The 19,264-nt window shown below is 39.9% G+C and overlaps 1 protein-coding gene across 3 annotated transcripts; it reads left to right on the forward strand.

The window, feature by feature from the left end:
• The first annotated feature begins 223 nt into the window (after positions 1-223).
• Positions 224-13,797, forward strand: map2k4b (mitogen-activated protein kinase kinase 4b). 3 transcript variants are annotated; one of them, XM_047377796.1, is made up of 13 exons: positions 224-1,198; positions 4,741-4,776; positions 7,213-7,245; positions 9,001-9,103; positions 9,638-9,812; positions 9,947-10,066; positions 10,210-10,329; positions 10,431-10,482; positions 10,584-10,711; positions 12,048-12,125; positions 12,228-12,376; positions 12,556-12,601; positions 13,335-13,797. In XM_047377796.1, exons 1-13 carry the CDS (start codon positions 1,096-1,098, stop codon positions 13,446-13,448), a joined length of 1,257 nt encoding a protein of 418 aa, XP_047233752.1. In that variant the 5' UTR covers positions 224-1,095; the 3' UTR covers positions 13,449-13,797. The 3 variants fall into 3 exon arrangements, with proteins under 3 accessions (XP_047233752.1, XP_047233753.1, XP_047233754.1); XM_047377797.1 differs by lacking the exon at positions 7,213-7,245 and having other exon boundaries at positions 13,335-13,795; XM_047377798.1 differs by lacking the exons at positions 4,741-4,776; positions 7,213-7,245 and having other exon boundaries at positions 13,335-13,796.
• Positions 13,798-19,264: the final 5,467 nt, after the last annotated feature.

Genomic DNA, 19,264 nt, shown 5'->3' on the forward strand with positions numbered 1-19,264 from the left:
GGATTGTTGTGCACTGACTTAAATTCAAATCTCTTAGATTTTACTCTGAATATCAGTGACTAAAATAAAAACCTTTATATCAACTCTGCAACATGCACTTTCTGACGTGTCCAGTTAAATGGTGGCATCGTGTGATGCATTCAGGTTACATGGGACACTTGTATGCACTTTAATTTGTATACATAATTTCTAATGAGTGTGTCTGCGGATATGGAGTACTTCAGGAGTCTTTTTTTGTAATTTGTTATTTACCTTTTTTTACATTTTTAATACAAGAGTATTGAGAGGGTGATCTTGTGTTATAGTTTTAGAGGTGGTAGATTTTCCTAAATATTGGTGGGAAACTTACAGTGCTTTTACATAGGCAAAGGCTATAAGTAATTCCAGAACATTAAGCAGCAAAATAAATTGTTCCAGGGAAGGTACAAAACCTTTTGGGTATGTACTGAACAAAGAAATGTTAGCAGCCAACGTTTTAAGTTTTTTTCTTGAGCATCAACATGCTTCTGGGAATAAGAGGAAATTGTGGATGTTGTTTTGTATAAAGTTTGCAGAAAAACAGACTTTGATTTAGCCGTGATTGACCAGTGTTTGTGACAGTTCCACCCAGAGAAGACCAAAAGGCCTGACAAGGCCTCTGTCTGATAAACCATGCAAGTCTATTCTTGACGTTCGGAGGTCATGATTCGACTTGCACGATCTTTTGAGATGCTGACAATCTAACTTTGAGAAAAACCCAACAGTTGGATAAATATATAAGCAGTGATCATGTTTGTAAGTGTAATTAACATAAAGGTTCTGCAAATCTTAAATAAAGGCAGCCATGTATATTGGACATTTTAAGTTATACGTTAAAACAGAAGTTCATTTCACAGAATGTTTTGTAGTGTTATATCACAAAGTGACAATATTTCACGGTAAGGTGGTGGTAAACTGGATTTTCGGCTGTCCTTTAAGGCAGCAGCGGCCCAGACGTGGACGTTGTACAGCTGCTGCGCTGCGTTCAAGTGACGCAGTGTCCCGTCTGGAGGAAGGGGAGGGCGAAGTTTCACTCTGCATTGCAGCCCGAGCGCTGGCTGCTGCCGGAACACAACAATGGCGACTCCCAGTCCGAACAGCAACTCTACAGGCTCCGGCAACATTCTGGGGGCCACGTCGCACCACCTTCACCAACAGACACAGAGCAGCAGCATGCAAGGTAGGCGCTGACGGCGTCTCTTTTACCGTCTCCGGCGGACGTGTCCAAGTTAGTAGGAAAAGATAGCTTGTGGCTTCCCTGAAGCTAGAAAACCCCACCATGATCAACTAGGAAATAAGTACATTCGTCTTTTTTCCAGTTAGGACTTTCAAAATAAAATACGCATCCAATTAAACAGCAATTTTGACTTGATGAATGACAAATGAAATAAAATAAAAAATACAGGGCACTGTTATTTCTCTAAGTAATGCCTTTTATAATTTATCTTACATTATATTATGTCGCACGATTGCCAAATATTGCGAAATATAGCATTGATCATTGTAGAGTCGACATGGGTTGGTTATCAAGGTTTGTAACAGGGTTCAAAACTGCAACAGTGTTCCATCGTAAGGTTCCTGCAGTTTATAAGGAGTAGACAGAGCAAATGCTAGAGTGACCTGCATTCTCCCTGTGTATGTAGAGCATAGAATAGCAGACCGTTCCTCCTCCACCAGCTGATGGTCAACTGGCTGATAGGTCACTGCACATTTGTCTTGCTTATAAAAAAGAGACATTTCAATTTTGTGGACATATTTCAGTTTCCAGCACATGCACAGACCTGGAGTGGAAACTGAAGGAGTGCCACTCATTACTTTTATACGGTAACCGTGTTTTAAAACAGCAGTTGGCAGGGCTCTAATTGGCATACCTATCTAATTAATCAGCTGTTAATTCACCAGCTAATATCTGCTAGAGGTTCTCTACAAATAACAGAATGGAATAAAGGGGAAAAATGAAATGCAATCAAAGTTTAAAAAGTCATTTATCCCCTACCAAGATAGATGATTCAGATTTTTTTTCCTTGTCTAGATCACCTTCCCCTACCTTTTTCAGTGACGAGGATCGTGAAGCTTGGGTAGAGTGAGAGAAGTTCAGTGTACAACTGAATATAGGCGTGGTTTTTAAATTCAAAACTGTCGACGCATGCTGTCAAGTCCGGCTTTTATTCTGAAGGTTTATTTTCGGAGTTTCCGTTTACGTTCTGGCTAATTGGGTTAGCTTGAAGTAGCACAAAGACAACACGGCTGCTGTTTTAGCAACTGATGCCGAAGGGTTAGCTGAGTTTTAAAGCAAACTAGCGTATTCGGACATAGTCAAATGCTTCTATACCACACAGTTTTAATTGTTTGTATTCAAAATGCTTCAGTATACATCAAACTTAGCCCGATTCTGACGTTAACTCCAATGTTATTAGCACACGGTTGATACAACAAGCACAAAGCCCTACTCTGAATGCATTTCATTCCCCAGCCAGGCCACCCTGACATTGCAACCCTGACAGCTCTTACATCCAGGGTTGGCAAATACAAAACGTGGGATCGTAGTTATTATCGCTGAGTCATATTTCATGTTAAAATTCTGCTGGTTCGAGTCGTCACGAAAGACCTGCGATTCTGTGTTGCTAACCCGAGTCAGGTTATCGATATTAAAACGCGAACGATGATACATTTCTTCATAGCTGTTTTTTAACAGTGTGCGTATTGTTTTTATTGTTTTTTATTTTTTACGGTATTTGTGCCCAATTCTTCAAAGATTAAACAGTTTTAGACTCAGCTTAGCTCGTGAAGCTCAGGAAGCAACCCCGTGGAATGGTTAAACGCTGAAGCTAGTCTTAATGTTTTGATCATGGTTGGCTTTATTTGGTTTTGCAAAAAGTATCACTGAGAATTTTTTTTTTTCTGAAGTTTACATGCATTAATTATGGGCATAGTTATTCTTAATTTTATGCTTATAATGATTGGTTTGACTCATTCAGTCAGGGAGTGTTTAAACAGTACAAGTCTGAGTGTATTTTGGATTTTCCCTGATCCACACAGGATACACAGAATACATACAACCCCGCTAATATGTGGATCACACACATGTTGTACCCATCAGCGAGCTTCTGGCTTAATTCTGGCTGGATTTTGATCATTGATGTCAGGAGAGGCAACATCACGTTGTATGTCAGAGTGAGCTCTCAGGGTTTTACTATTTCAGCATGAACAGAATGATTGCAAAGTTTGTAAACTAGCATCTTTAAATGGCCACTAGTGTGGTTAGCATAAAAAAACTGTTAACATCAGTCTCTGTGTGTCCCTAGAGAATGTAGATCAGTGGTGTCCAAACTTTTAGTCAGGTGGGCCAAAACTGCCAGGTTAAAGTACTAGTGGGCCACATAATTATTTTATTAACACTAAAAATGGCAGAAAAAAACTAATTGTGGTTAAAAAAAAGTTGGCTTTATTTAAAGGGCATCCAATTTTAAAATTCTTTTGCAGTCAATATTGCCAAAAAAAAACCCCTCAATAGTCTATTCTCTTTCTTTAAAAAAAAAATGTTTGACATATGAAGCTATGTTTAATAAGTTGATTAAAAGCAGATTTGGGTGAAGCAAAGTCTGCTTTTCCAGTTTACTCTGAAATTTAAAGGAAAGTGAAAAGTGTGGGTATTAGAAGACACACTGTGTTGCACCTAATATTTCCCATGGTAAGAAGATTTTCATTTGTAGATATGAATTTAGACCCTGAAAAAACCCACCTGTGCTGGCAGAACAAATTTGTATCCTTCTGGTATTGCAGATAAGGGCAGCAAAAAAATCTGCTAAGGGGCCACAAATGGCCCCCAGCCCACACAGTGGACACCCCTGGCGTACACTCTTGCCACAAGTTTAAGATTTTTTGACTCAAGATTAACTGAGGTTGAAAGCATGCAAGGATAAAACATAGCAATTTGGCTGTACTTCACTTAGCCTTCCTGTTATCTGGTGTATGTCTCTTTAAGTAGCAGGCTTAATGGACATAGTTTCTACCTTTCTTAAATATTCTTTCACCCTTTTTACATAGCCATAAACTAAAACGAAAAACACTTCGGCTGCTCACTTGGTACACTTTCCCATTCTCTCTTTAAGGTACGAGCTCCCTGTCTGCAGCTGTTTAGAAACGGCTCCAAGAAACTTCCCCCAGCTTCTGTAAATCCACGGATTTCCTTCGTAGATTTTTGCTGAGATAGTTGGACTTTACTGTTACTCAGATTATTGGTCACTGCTTTCAATCCGTCCATTTGGAGTTGATAAAGGGAAACTACCTGGTGCAGTGAAACATGGTTGCCTATGTGAAGTTATTAGGTTTTGAGTTTGTTGAAGTAATAAGAAGTTTTAGAACTTTCAGTTTCAGCACCACTTATTAAAAGATTTGGGTGAATGTATATATATATATACATTTCAGGCGGTTTTTGTATTTTAGACCCTGTGTGAATTAGAGAATATCCATAGTAAATTTAAAAGTACACAAAAATAATGCGTTGATGCGAACTTCTGACCAAAAGTGTAATGACATTAAATAAATCCTGCAGAGCACCTCAGATTAATCCCTGTCCCTTAATGGATGTGTTAATGGTAGATGCTGATTGCACACCACTTTTCCATTTAACTTTATGTATGCAGTCTTGTGTCTAGTGATAAACAGATCTAAGTTGCATGTCCTTACTCTAGTATGAAATGTTTTATCTAAACCTTGCAGAAACCAACACCTGCTGGAGATGTCAAAATGAAACAGGTATTCACTTTCATTTTCCAAGGATTTAGTCTTTCTTTTAGAGGATCTGTGTTTGTATTTTGTTTTTGTCAAGACCTCCCCAACTTTTCCACCCTTTGTCATTGCTTTTCTTTTTTTCATTGTTGTTTGAAAATCTTTTCATTTTCACCAGCATTTGACCAACTTCTCTGCATGTTACTGATGTGCTTTTTCTGCCTCCCATATCGGGGAGTATCTCCCATAGTACAGCCCAGATCTCAAAAATGTCTGTTTCAGAGATACTCCTCATTTTTCTAGTTTCTTCCCACTGTTGGAGGGAACTGACTCATCACAGCATACAGCACATACAGACTCCCAGTCCTGTCCCACTGGCACATGTCACTGCAAACAGATTTTACACAGGGTTCCTACAAGAGTCTGGAATATCCTGGTATTTAAGTGTTTTCCAGGTCTGGATAATTGTGGGAAAAATCACTATATGGAAAATAATTTGTGTTTCCTTGTGCTTTATCCTTCCTTCCTTCCTTCGTTCCGTCCATCCATCCGTCCATCCTCACTCTCTTTTTTTATGTCTTCCTTTATCATCTTCACTCCTTGCTTGTGTCTTTCTCTCCTTCTGTCTTTCCTTGTCCTTACAGTTCATTTGTTTCTTTCTTGTCCTTCCTTCTTTCCATCTTTTCTTGCGTCCTTCCTTTGTTTCTTTATTCCTTTCTCGTGTCCTTTCTTCCTCATTTTCTTCATTGTGTATTTCACTTCTTTTTCATCCCTTCTGCTCTGAGATTTGCAGAAGGCTCTCAACATGACCAAATCCATCATGGCCCACAACAGGAAGACAGAAAGTCATGGGAATTAAACAGAGTAACTTTGTTGTAATATGTTCAGCCTTTCTGGTATCTTGACCAGTGACTAAACATCCCCACGCCCAGTGTGAATTGGCTTCTTTTCATACCCGAGAAGGCAAGGTGGGAAAATCAGAAATAGTGATAAAACAGCTGATCATCACCTCGCTGATTCTAATTTCGCACCAAAGAATGTTGTTGAAACTCAACCTGTTATTTGTTAGTTGCGGTGTGTTGATAAGAAAAAAAAAAACGATTTTTGGGTTTCTGACCAGCTGGTCAAGCTGAAAGCTGAAGTCTGATTCTTGTGGGTTTACTTCTAATTACAACTAGCATACCACTTGAATTTATTACTTTAGAGCAGAATCTTTAGCCATGGCAGGTTCAAACATAGTCACCAAAAACAGTTAAGCACAGAGAAGAAATGGTCCGAATTGGATAAGACAGCATCACCACCAGTTGATGGCCTTTAATACATGTGGCATTTAGACTTGACTGGCTTGGTGGTTGCAATGTGCAATAACAAGGTATGTGAGGCGTTTAATAATCCCAGTGCCCTGATGTTGGAACCAGCAGATACATCTGGTTGTATCATGCCTTTTCATCTCTGTCATTAACTTCTTTGGCAAACATTTGAAGTTCAATGCAACCAAAAGCAAACAGCAAAAAAGACCAGTTTTCTAAAATATTCCAAAATATCTGTGTTTGTGCGGACAAGTCGCGGGTGTTGATATGGACAACATGGGGACTTAACCAGTAGGGGGCGCACAAGCACCAACAAAAATAATGATAAAAAAGTCTGGACTTGAATGACTCTTGGGAGTTGCGCCCCCCTGTGTTCAATCTGTGTATCCTGTTTGCTGCTGACAGTAAGGGCGTTACCTGACAGGGATGCAACATTTTTGTCCTCCCCGCATCCAAGAGGATGTCCTGCAAGTGGTGGTTGTGAACAGGGCATAGGCAACTCAGTTTTGTTGGCCAGCCCAAGGCCAAGTCTTTATTATTAGACTCTGTCATCTACCAGGGCAACCCAAGAACTGCTTCCTTTATTACTTCAGAATAAGAGTCTCCAGCATGGTTGTAATGTGTTAAGCTGAAAAGCACACATTTTTATTCAGACCCAAGCAACTGGAGAGCGCCTCATGAGACAGACTTCATTTTACAAAGAAATGTGGTGTTTTATCTTCATGCCACGAGGTTCCTACAGTGTTAGTAAAAACTCTTTATTGTATTAGGTAAGGTCATCTCCCAGCAGAACACAACTAACTGTTGATACCTTTCAAAACAAGAATGGAACGCTATCAGTTTTCTGTCTTATTTTAAGTGTCACCAAAGGAGTATGGGTGACACTGAATCAAATGAATCTAGAATTGCATTTTGCTTTTGGTCTGAAGCTGACAAAAAATGAAGAATTGAACCAGTCCTTGGTCTTCTCATGTCCCACATGCAGTTGCATAGCAAAACCAGACTCACCAGAAGCCTAGTCACAGTAACCCTGCCCTGTGTTCCACTTCCAGCACCAAGATTTGCTGAGATGTCACTTTTGAAAAACAACTGACTTGCAGTCAAAATAGGCCCTGAGAAAATGTAGTAAAAGCTGATTTTTTCTTTACTTCAGGGTTTCAGATAAGCCTGTCTGGAGTGCCCCAAAGTAAGCATTAGACTTTCACTCAAAGCACACCGACCTCTACTCTTTGTTGGTACATGTCAGTAGTCTAAAGTGGTTTCTGTCCCTCAATGAGCCATCATCAGGATTAGATACTGCTGACTGCAGCCTAGTGACTGATCTGTACTCATACTCGCCTCCAGATGGATGGATTAAAACACGTTTAGAGGGGACCACTGTATACTACTGAAAGAGCCTGTGTGGTGTTCTGGTAGTTTGGGAGTCTTTCCACTGTTTCCCGCTGTTAGCTGTCACGTGGTTCAGCCAGGGCCACAAAGCATTCCTTTGCACTGGGGCTTAAAGGTTAAGGGACCCGTTTGCACTCGAGCTGGTTGGACAAGGCATGGCAAAGAGGACCCAGCACTTAACCTCAGCACCTTTAAAGTAGATAATCACACAGGTGACATTAAATTCACCTAAATCCATTCGGCTCCAACAGCCAAATCAGACTCAGATGTCTCTTCCTTGAATTGGACCAAAGTGCTGTTTGAGTGGTGGGAACGCTTTGATGATAAAGGGAACTGATGGGGTTCTTGCACATGTTAATTGAACAGGGATTTCCAATGTCACCAACCTTTTTATTGCACCCCAGTCTTTTCGAATGACATGAACGCATACTGCATGCCATTTGTTTGAAAGCATCAAGCTTTTCACAAAGGTTTTTAAACATTTAAACACTTTGCTTTTGTTCAAAGATGCTTTTCATTCTTCTTGTGATCTTATGAGGAGCCTTAGATAGATTGTGAAGCCCTTTCAATAGTTCGGTAGAAATTCACAAGGTGTGGAATACAGCTGCAGTCAGAGATTCAAGAGCCACCACACATAGATGCAGGGTATGGTGCTGCCATTGTTCCATTCCTTATGTTAAGCTACGTCTGAACCCTGGAAACCAAGGTCCCGGTGTCTGGAGGAAGAGTGGAGAGGCGCAGAATCCAAGCTGCTGGTTCCGGTGAGAACTTTCCAGTTATGTTTGGTGGAGCCATCTCATCTGCTGGTGTTGGTCTTCTGTGTTTTATCAGGTCTAAAGTCAGCGCAGCCATCTACCAGGACATTTTAAAGCTTCCTGCTTCTCTCTACTGGCAAATTTTATGGAGATGCTAGTTTTATTTACCAGCAGGATGCGGTACCTGCCCACACTGCCAAAAGTATAATTACCTGCATTAATGACCATAGTGTCACTTTGCTTGATTGGCTAAAAAACTGTCTTGACCTGAAGCCTAAAGAGATTCCGTGGAGTACTGTCTAGAGGAAGACACCAGAGCCAACAATGCAGAAGCTAAAAAGCTGATATTAAAGCAACCCGGGCTTCCTGAACGGCTAAGCCGTGCCAAAGGCTGAGATCCTCCTTGCCAAGACGCATTGATGCAGTACTTTGTGCAAAAAAGGGCCCAGCCAAGTATTAAGTGTATATATTTTACAGTAAATGGGCATCCTTTAAAGTAGGTGCACATTTCTGTATTGAAAATTGTGTTTAGTTGGTCTTGTGTAATATAACTTTTTCAGAAACAGAATATGGGGTTTTCAATAGTTGTCAGCCATAATCACCAAGTCTGATAGAAATAAACACTTAAAGTAATTCACTCTGCGTGCAACAAAGAGTTTCATGCAATGAATTCTATTCTAATGTATTGAGATTTACCTGGATAGCCTGTCTGCATCATCTGGCAGAACCCCCCCCCCCCCCCCTGTGTAGCATGCATGTTGTGGCAATCTGGATGTGTTTCTCTCTCTGTCCACTAGGTAAACGTAAAGCTCTGAAGTTAAATTTCGCCAACCCTCCGGTGAAACCAACCTCCAGGCTCCCGCTTCATCCTACGGTGCCTTCTTTCCAGAATCCTCACATGTGAGTAAACGCAGTCAGGATTACTGATTGCACAGCTTCTTTAAATATGGTGTGACAGAGGACCCTGTAGTGGTGGCTTCCGTACTAATGCCAATCTCAGTTTGAGATACTCAGTAAAAGAAAAACAGGAAGTCCATGTAAAACATAATATGGTGCAAACCATTCTTTATACGGATTTGTTCATACATCATTTTTGATCAGTTTTTGCCCACAGTATTTCTTGAGTATTAAATCATGGAATTGCTTGGTGCTTCCTGTTTTCACTGCTAACACTTTGACTCTAGGCCATAAAAGCTCGGAGATTCACTAATCAACCAGAGGCCTAATACTTTAACAGTCTTGGCATGTAGGAGGTTTTTCAAGGGTTTTTATTTTGTTACAAACTGAGAGGACACATGGGTGAATTCATTACATTCATGCTTGTTTTTATCTTCCTGTGATTTATTTATATTTATATCCTCTGGCCTCTTTCTCCACTTTTTCTCTGCATGCTTCCTAAACTTTATGTGCATCAATTCTTTCTGGGATCCGTAGACAGCGTCTGCGGACACACAGCATCGAGTCATCTGGGAAGCTTAAGATCTCCCCAGAGCAGCACTGCGACTTCACCGCAGAGGACCTGAGAGACCTCGGGGAGATCGGCCGTGGGGCCTACGGCTCTGTCAGCAAGATGGTCCATAAACCAACAGGCCAGATCATGGCAGTCAAGGTGACACGCTGACAAAGAGCGGGATGCAAGAAGCTATCCCTGTGAACATGCCATTTGATGTGATCTTGACTTTCCCATTAGTATAACTGTCCATGTGAAGCATGTTTGTGTGAATTTGAACATGTTGTCTTCAGAGGATTCGCTCCACTGTGGATGAGAAGGAGCAGAAGCAGCTGCTGATGGATCTCGACGTGGTGATGAGGAGTAGTGACTGTCCCTACATTGTCCAGTTCTACGGCGCCCTCTTCAGAGAGGTCTAGAATATCCACTATGAACTTACTTCAATAAAGTCCCATGTGTTATTTTTTTCTTTGTCTTTATTGTTTTGCTGGCATCAGTCGGTATATTATGTGCTGTATATTGTCTGCTTATGTCAAATTATTTCCTTTTGTTTCAGGGGGACTGTTGGATTTGTATGGAGCTTATGTCTACCTCATTAGACAAATTCTACAAATATGTTTATTGCGTATTAGATGATGTCATTCCAGAGGAAATATTAGGCAAAATAACATTAGCTGTAAGCGAGCCTGTCATGTTTTCTCCTTACAATTTACATGAAACGCTTCAGGAAGCATCTGAAAATGACCTGAAGGTTTTATTTTGGTTTTTTTTTAACAGACCGTTAAAGCACTGAATCACTTAAAAGAAAACTTGAAAATAATTCACAGAGGTAAGAGTTTTATTTTTCCATGGTGGTGTTTTTTTCTTCCTCAGGGCCCAATGTATATTTCTATTTTCTATCAAATTGTTTGCTTTTTCCTGTCCTTGTAGACATCAAACCTTCCAACATTTTAATGGACAGAAGGGGTAATATCAAACTATGTGACTTCGGCATCAGCGGCCAGCTGGTGGATTCCATAGCCAAGACTAGAGATGCAGGCTGCAGGCCTTACATGGCAGTAAGTGCTTTTCACTAAACTGTATTTGGGCCTAAAAACGTATTTTTTAATGTATTTAACTGACGGTTACGTATGTTTATACTGCATTTGTTAATCCAGAGCTTTAAAATAACCAAAATAATTTTTTAATCCTTGAAATATGAAAAGGTAAATTGCAACATTTGGATACTGAGACATACAGTGATAGCAGAAAGTATTCACACCCCTTCACTTCATGAACATTTTCTGACGGACTTATTCTAAGACTGGTTTGAGTATAATCTTTAAAAAAGAGAATAGTTCATAATGACAAAGTGAAAACACATTATTTGAAGTTTTTGTGGAGTGGCCAGACGGAAGACACATATACCCCTTTTCCAAAAACACAGTTTAAAGCCCGTTTCAGTTCCCGAACATGATTCCGAACCAATGATGCGTGTTTCCACCAACGAAAGAGGTTCCAGAGCATGAACTCTGGTTCAACGTGGGCAGCGCAGAATACTTGGTTGTTCTTTGCGAAAAGCAACGTCACCTGTGGACAGGTCGGAGCTGCGGACAGTAGTGCTGTATAAAATAACCAGAGTTCGTGCTCTGGAACTGCTTTTGTTGGTGGAAACACGCGCCACCGGTTTGAGATCTTGTTCGGTAACCGGAACAGGCTCCCAACCGCGTTGGTGGAAATGGGATATTAGAGATTTTATGACAAGGAAAAACTAAATTATCTGGTATGATTAATCCAACAAAAGATCGTCTTGGCCTGAGCGTCAAGTGTTATGGCTGAAGAAAAACAGCTTCTACTCATCACCTGGCTAACATTTAGCCCACTGTGAACCATGGTGTGTTTTTTTTTTTTAGCATCAGGATGCGAACATCTGGTTAGCGTACAGGGTAAGATAACAGTGTAGAAATTTTGACCTACTGATGCTTCTCATCCAACTTGGCGGAGCTTCAGAGGATGTCCTTATGTTTATAAATAAAGAAAAATATCTGAAACCCCGTTTTCACTTTGTTATTGTGAGCCAGTTTGTTCAGACGTATTTAAAGAAATGTACAATCAATTGAATTTTGAACAAGTCTAAAAAATGTGGATTGAGGAAAAAGAGAAGGGGTGCGAATACTTCCTGGTGGCACTGCATGTATTCCATAATATAACCAGCAGAGGGGTCGAAAGTGGCAAAAATATGAATATTTTGTCTGTTAATTATAATTGTAGAGAAATGGTTTTGAACAGATCTGCTATTAAACTAATAAAAAAGACCTTCCAGCAAAAGGCCAAAGAAAAACTGTCCTGCCTAATCGTTTGTGAGTAAATGTCACAGCATAATGCGTTTTTCTTTTGGTTGTTTTTTTTTTTCAGCCTGAGCGGATAGACCCTAGTGCTTCCAGACAGGGCTACGATGTCCGGTCCGACGTTTGGAGCTTGGGAATTACTCTGGTAACCAAAAAGATCTTCAGATTTGATGTTAACACACAGCTTTAGCAAATGAGGTCAGTAAGGGTTGTTGATTAGTGAATCCCTGTTTATTTTTCTCCCCAGTATGAGTTAGCGACAGGGAAATTTCCTTACCCCAAGTGGAATAGTGTTTTTGATCAGCTGACACAAGTGGTGAAAGGAGAGGCTCCACAGCTCAGCAACTCAGAGGAGAGGCAGTTCTCCCCCAAGTTCATCAACTTTGTTAACCTATGGTAGGTGTCATTACAGGAAAAAAATACTGTAGTTTGATTTATAACTTCCCCTGAACAAAAATTAGATGCTGATGATTTTTAGGTCAAATTTTCCCTTACATTTTCCATTTTGTTTTGTGTCTAAAATCTGAGCTGAACTCTGTTTACAGTGTTTTTTAATCAGCCCTATTTCTCTGCAGCCTTACAAAAGATGAATCAAAAAGGCCAAAGTACAGGGAACTTCTGGTGAGTTACCTTTCATGAGGTCTCTTATGTTTGTTCAAGAGCTGGATTAAAAATAATTTGGTCATGAATTCAAATTTATTCATAGTTAAGTCTTAAACTAGCCTGTGGTACAGGACTTGTTTCCTTAGTTATTAAATGAATTTAGGTCAACTTTAAAGTATTTAAGTTTCTCTAAATATTTTGTGAAAGCTCGTTTTGTCATCACATCTCGGTCCCCCCAAAACTGAAGAATGCTAAATATGTGGTTTAAACCTCACATATAAGCTGACGAGGAACTTGAAAGAAAAGGCTATACGGTGTCAACGAAAGCATGAGCTTCATTAGTTTTGGCCTAACTTTAACCTAGCACTACTTTAGCCATCCTCAGGAACGTCTGCAGAATTTTAGACTCTTGTTTTTGAAATGAAGTTAATGTTGACGTTACTGCCATCTGCTGGTGCAGCGAAGGGGTTACAACACCTTTGATTGGAATCCCACAGATTTTGTAGATTTTATCTGATTATTAACTGAGGGACAATTCCAAATACTTAGATTGCTTAAAACTGGTTGTGTATGAGTTCACATGACTGATTAATTTGGATAACTGGTTAAATGTTTGACCTAAAACCATTTTTAATAACTTTCTGTAGGTGCTTCATCGATATTTTACCTAAATTTTGTGAACTAAACATAGAGCAGTTATGATCTCAAAGACACACAAATCAGCCTGAAGCTTCTTGTATCTTCTCCCCAGAAACACCCATTTATTCTGATGTACGAGGAGCGCTTTGTGGATGTCGCCAGTTACGTGTGTCGCATCCTGGATCAGATCCCTGCCTCCCCCATCTCTCCTATGTACGTTGACTGATGCCAAGAGCGGTGTGCCAGCGGGGTCCCTTAACGTGCAGTGGGTGGTACACTAAGCTTTGTGATGCGACGCTTGTCATCTTAGCCTTCAGTTACCTAAGATCACCTGTTTGTTCACACTTCCCAAAGAACAAAGGAATGAATTCCAAAGTTCCCAGTGCAATAAGAAGAAAATCAAAAAGAGAAACTTTTCCCTGCTTATCTTAAGATCCCAAAATATAATATTTCATCTAAAAGCAGAAAAACTTGAAGCAGTAACTTTATCTTAGTAAAGCAACTTTTCATGCGACACAAAACATAAAGTATATGTGGGAAAAAAGAAAACTATATATATATATATATATATATATATATATATATATATATATATATATATATATATATATATATATATATATATATATATATATATATATATATATATATATATATATATATATATATATATATATATATATATATATATATATATATATATATATATAAAATATATATATAATCTACCAAATGAAATTGTGTGGCGTTTATGATGTCTGAACAAAATAGCAACCTAATGGATTGTACATTGTATCGATATTTTGTCTTCGCCTCTAAATGTATAGATTATTGCCGATAGGCCTACTGTCTAAAGTCACACTTTCACACGTTTTGCTGTGAGCACCTCCACACACAGTAAGTGAATGGGTATGCAACATAATATTTTTTTTTTTCAGAAAGCTTATGGTAGCGTGGCTTTACTTTTTAATAATGTTTCTAATATGCAATCTGTGACAGCTTGTCTTAATACGTTGTTCGGAAACTTTTATCTTCTCACGCCTACTGCAGTGGTGGCCTCAGTGTGAACTTTGACCTTTTGCTTGAGTCACATAACTAGGTATGCCTTTTTCCATAAGATCATTTTCAGGTTTCTGTTGATGTTAACTACTCAAAACCAATTGTACACAGTGAGGCAAGCTCAACATTGTTATACAAGAAACTAACCAAAAAGACAAGAACAGAAAAGAGGAAAAGTTTGCATGTGAGATTCAACTGATGTTGAAAATCTGAGCCTTCAATGATGTTAATCCACTCAACACAATGTTGTTCCAAATGCTATTTTTACATAATCCCCGTTCCTAATTGCAAACACCTAAAGGTTGATACAAGATAAACTTCTTAGGTTTTTACATGTGAGCCTGTTGGATAGTTGATTTATGTGTTTTGTTTTTTGCTAAGTATGTGCCCGGTAGGTCTAATTTGACAATGCAAAGTATTCAAAACCAAACTTAAAACCAAAGGGTTGAAAGCCTACTTTTACTGAAAACAGATTTAATTTGCTTCTGATATGTGGACACATATACACACTGCTCAAAAAAAATAAAGGGAACACTCAAATAACACATCCTAGATCTGAATGAATGAAATATTCTCATTGAATACTTTGTTCTGTACAAAGTTGAATGTGCTGACAATAAAATCACACAAAAATCATCAATGGAAATCAAATTTATTAACCAATGGGGGCCTGGATTTAGAGTCACACACAAAATTAAAGTGGAAAAACACACTACAGGCTGATCCAACTTTGATGTAATGTCCTTAAAACAAGTCAAAATGAGGCTCAGTATTGTGTGTGGCCTCCACGTGCCTGTATGACTTCTCTACAACACCTGGGCATCCTCCTGATGAGACGGTGGATGGTCTCCTGAGGGATCTCCTCCCAGACCTGGACTAAAGCATCCACCAACTCCTGGACAGTCTGTGGTGCAACGTGACGTTGGTGGATGGAGCGAGACATGATGTCCCAGATGTGCTCCTTCGGATTCAGGTCTGGGGAACGGGCGGGCCAGTCCATAGCTTCAATGTCTTCATCTTGCAGGAACTGCTGACACACTCCAGCCACATGAGGTCTAGCATTGTCCTGCATTAGGAGGAACCCAGGGCCAACCACACCAGCATATGGTCTCACAAGGGGTCTGAGGATCTCATCTTGGTACCTAATGGCAGTCAGGCTACCTCTGGCGAGCACATGGAAAGAAATGCCACCCCACACCATTACTGACCCACTGCCAAACTGGTCATGCTGAAGGATGTTGCAGTGTCTGAACCTGCTTTCATCTGTGAAGAGCACAGGGTGCCATTGGCGAATTTGCCAATCCTGGTGTTCTCTGGCAAATGCCAAGCATCCTGCTTGCGGCGCTCCAAAGAAATGCCACCCCACACTATTACTGACCCACTGCCAAACTGGTCATGCTGAAGGATGTTTCAGGCAGCAGATCGTTCTCCACGGTGTCTCCAGACTCTGTCACGTCTGTCACATGTGTTCAGTATGAACCTGCTTTCTTCTGTGAAGAGCACAGGGCGCCAGTGGCGAATGCCAAGCGTCCTGCACGGTGTTGGGCTGTGAGCACAACCCCCATTTATGGACTTCGGGTCCTCATACCGTCCTCATGGAGTCGGTTTCTAACAGTTTGTGCAGACACATGCACATTTGTGGCCTGCTGGAGGTCATCTTGCAGGGCTCTGGCAGTGCTCCTCCTGTTCCTCCTTCCACAAAGGTGGAGGTAGCAGTCCTGCTGCTGGGTTGTTGCCCTCCTACGGCCTCCTCCATGTCTCCTGGTGTACTGGCCTGTCTCCTGGTAGCGCCTCCAGGCTCTGGATACTACGCTGACAGACACAGCAAACCTTCTTGCCACAGCTCACATTGATGTGCCATCCTGGATGAGCTGCACTACCTGAGCCACTTGTGTGGGTCGTAGAGTCCGTCTCATGCTACCACGAGTGTGAAAGCACCACCAACATTCAGAAGTGACCAAAACATCATCCAGAAAGCATAGGTACTGAGAAGTGGTCTGTGGTCCCCACCTGCAGAACCACTCCTTTATTGAGTGTTTCTTGCTAATCACCAAAGATTTCCCCCTGTTGTCTATTCTATTTGAACAACAACATGTGAAATTAATTGTCAATCAGTGTTGCTTCCTAAGTGGACAGTTTGATTTCACAGAAGTTTGATTTACTTGGAGTTATATTGTGTTGTTTAAGTGTTCCCTTTATTTTTTTGAGCAGTGTACATTAATAAAGTAAACCTTTAAATAATTGGTATTAATAACACTTTTGTGAAAACAAAGAGATGAACAGAAGAAGACCGATGACGAAAAGCAAGCTGCGTCTTCACGGCAGACTCTGCTGTGGGGGAGGGATGTAGCAAGGCAGAGAGCAAGGGGGGAGGGGGACCTGCATGGTGTGCTTGTTCAAATTTTCAGGCCAAGTCCACAGTTTCTCCCTACTGCAGCTTTAAGGTAGTTCATATATTTTGGTAATTTAGCAGAAATATTAGTACGTTTAAATATTACAATAAGGTTGTTTTATAAGAAGGGAGTTCATGTTGTATTGGTTCACATCCTAAAATGTTTTTAAACTATCAACAGATGATTTCTGAAACAGGAAGATGCTTAGTTCTGTGACTAAAACAAAATGGTTGCACATGCAGATGATCAAACTGATGTTTGATCCAATGCTACGTTGCCCAATGTAAAGTTACTTTAAGATGTCATTTTCACTGATGTAAATAGATATGTTTATAGCCATCCTAACCTGCTTTTCTTGGCAGGTCCTGCTCAAATGTTAAGTATCCTTCCTAAACATTGTCATCATGTCCGACAGGAGAGGAGATTTTTACTAAAAAATGTTACCATATTGAGTGAGTTTTTTTTTCTTCTCCTCAGCAGCCTCTTAGTACTGTCCAGTCAAACTCGTCCATAATGATCACAGATCCTCCATGCTGCCACACAGGCATGCAGTAGTAACTACGTTTGTATGTTCTGACAGATTCTGTCAACAAATATATAGAACTACAGTAAAATGCTGCTAATCACATGCTACAAACTTCCATACCACAGCTGTCAAAACGAGGAAAATCCCTCCTCACTTCGTCTCCTGCTCTTTGACCCCTCAGGTCTCCCTGGTTCTTGCATGTTCTCCAGTGGTTCCGCATGTGTCCATTCTGAACCAATTGATTTATTTTACCCAATTGTGACATAGTAATGCAGAACAGGTTAGGGCAGATTAAGGGGAGTCCACAACGTTGAGACTGTTGGGACTTCCTTTAGCCAAGTTCGAAATTTCAGACAAGCTTTCAGCCTCTAAATGGAGGAAGAACAGTCAGAAAACTGTTGTATTTCATGCAACACTGTAGAGACCCATTATGCAATAACCTTTAATGTATAGAAGTCTAAAAATGTTGTTAATAAAATTGTTCTTGTTCTCACTGTGTGTCAAACTTGTATAACCCATTGGTTTTATCACCAGAATAGGTACTGCACAAAAACTGTGGAAAAAAAACTCCAATTGATATACCATAGTTTCCTAAAAGCAGATGGATGTGGCTCAAATCCAAAAGAAAATACTGATCTTGATGAGGTCTATTTATTATTTTGGCAGCTAATTCTCATTTGAGTCGTATCTGCAGATAGGAAAGTTTATGTGGGCTTGAGCCAAAAGAAATGCTCTAAATACTTGTTTTAATACTTGTTTAAATAAGTATGTAGAGATTAAAATGATACCAGCACCCTTACTTTGTACAACACTAGAAATGGCAGTATGTGTTTTCAATGATTTTTAAACCAAACGTTACTCCTCATCACAATTCAGCTACAACAGTTTACAAGATTAGTTAAATACTATTAGTCTTTTGGAGTATTACTAGTATTGTTACATTTGGGTTAGTCATTGATCACCAATGGCCCAGTTTTAATATTTTCACCGCCCTTTATTTCATCACTTGAAAAGAATGTTGTACTAAAAAGAAACACCGCAGCAATTTTATGACGTTGAATGACCAATGAATGGATGGATGAGTAGCAGAGCTGTCTCCTATAAGGGAAGAAAATCGTTTACCAAAAAGCTTTACCACACTATTAACAGTTGTTCCCTTGGTCTCTAAGCAGCAATGCATATGCAGAAAAAAAGTTTCACTATGTTTGGGTTGACGTGGGTCTCTACCGCCGTTAACTGTGTCATGCCTTCCATAAATGGGTGTACGTTGGGTCACTTTTTTAGCAGCAGTAAAATGTCATATTTTTGGCCTCTTCAGGAGAGTAAAACATTACAACCACCACACTAAAGTCTGTGAAGAGTTATTGTCAGCCCTGCACTTTTTGCCTCCACCTGAAATAGAAAGATGTTGCAAGCCCCATAACGAGCCAGCAGATGGAGCTGGTTTTCCTGTAGACAGCTTTAGTATCTGTGGTTGTATCATTGGGTGTGTTTCCAGGAAGTTCACTTACCACTGGTGAATATGAGTCTCCAGGGTACATGTATGAATTGCAATTTACTAGAATGTTCATATTAGAATATGTAAGATAATATTAAGGGCAATGAATGTTATAATTAAAGTTCCCATGTGTCTTGTGTGCTGCTTGGGAACACAAATAAAGACAACTGAAAATACATAGCTGTGATCATTTTATTGCTCTCTTTTAGCTGTATACAGAAATTAATCCAGAATACTTTTTTATACAATAGGCTAAAGGCAAGTTGGTGGCCAAGCAACATGGAAGCTTCTGTCAAATGTGATGTATTTTTTTCAGTTTTTGTTTTCTGACCTTTGAAAAAGACTTGGAAAACATTTAAAACAGAAGACAGAAAGTAAAAATCAGTTTGGTTATGATGGAATCAAACCATGTAACCCATTAAACATTTTGGTTAACAGAATAATGTGTAAAGTCAAACCTGTGTTAACAGAGTAAATAGATGGCCCATTATTTGAATAAAACAATTACCGGCATATGTTGGCATTTGTGGCAGTGACAGTTCAACATCCGACTGGAGACTCAACTA

The sequence above is a fragment of the Girardinichthys multiradiatus genome, chromosome 10 (assembly GCF_021462225.1).
Source record: "Girardinichthys multiradiatus isolate DD_20200921_A chromosome 10, DD_fGirMul_XY1, whole genome shotgun sequence".
In the NCBI taxonomy this organism is placed as follows: Eukaryota; Metazoa; Chordata; class Actinopteri; order Cyprinodontiformes; family Goodeidae; genus Girardinichthys; species Girardinichthys multiradiatus.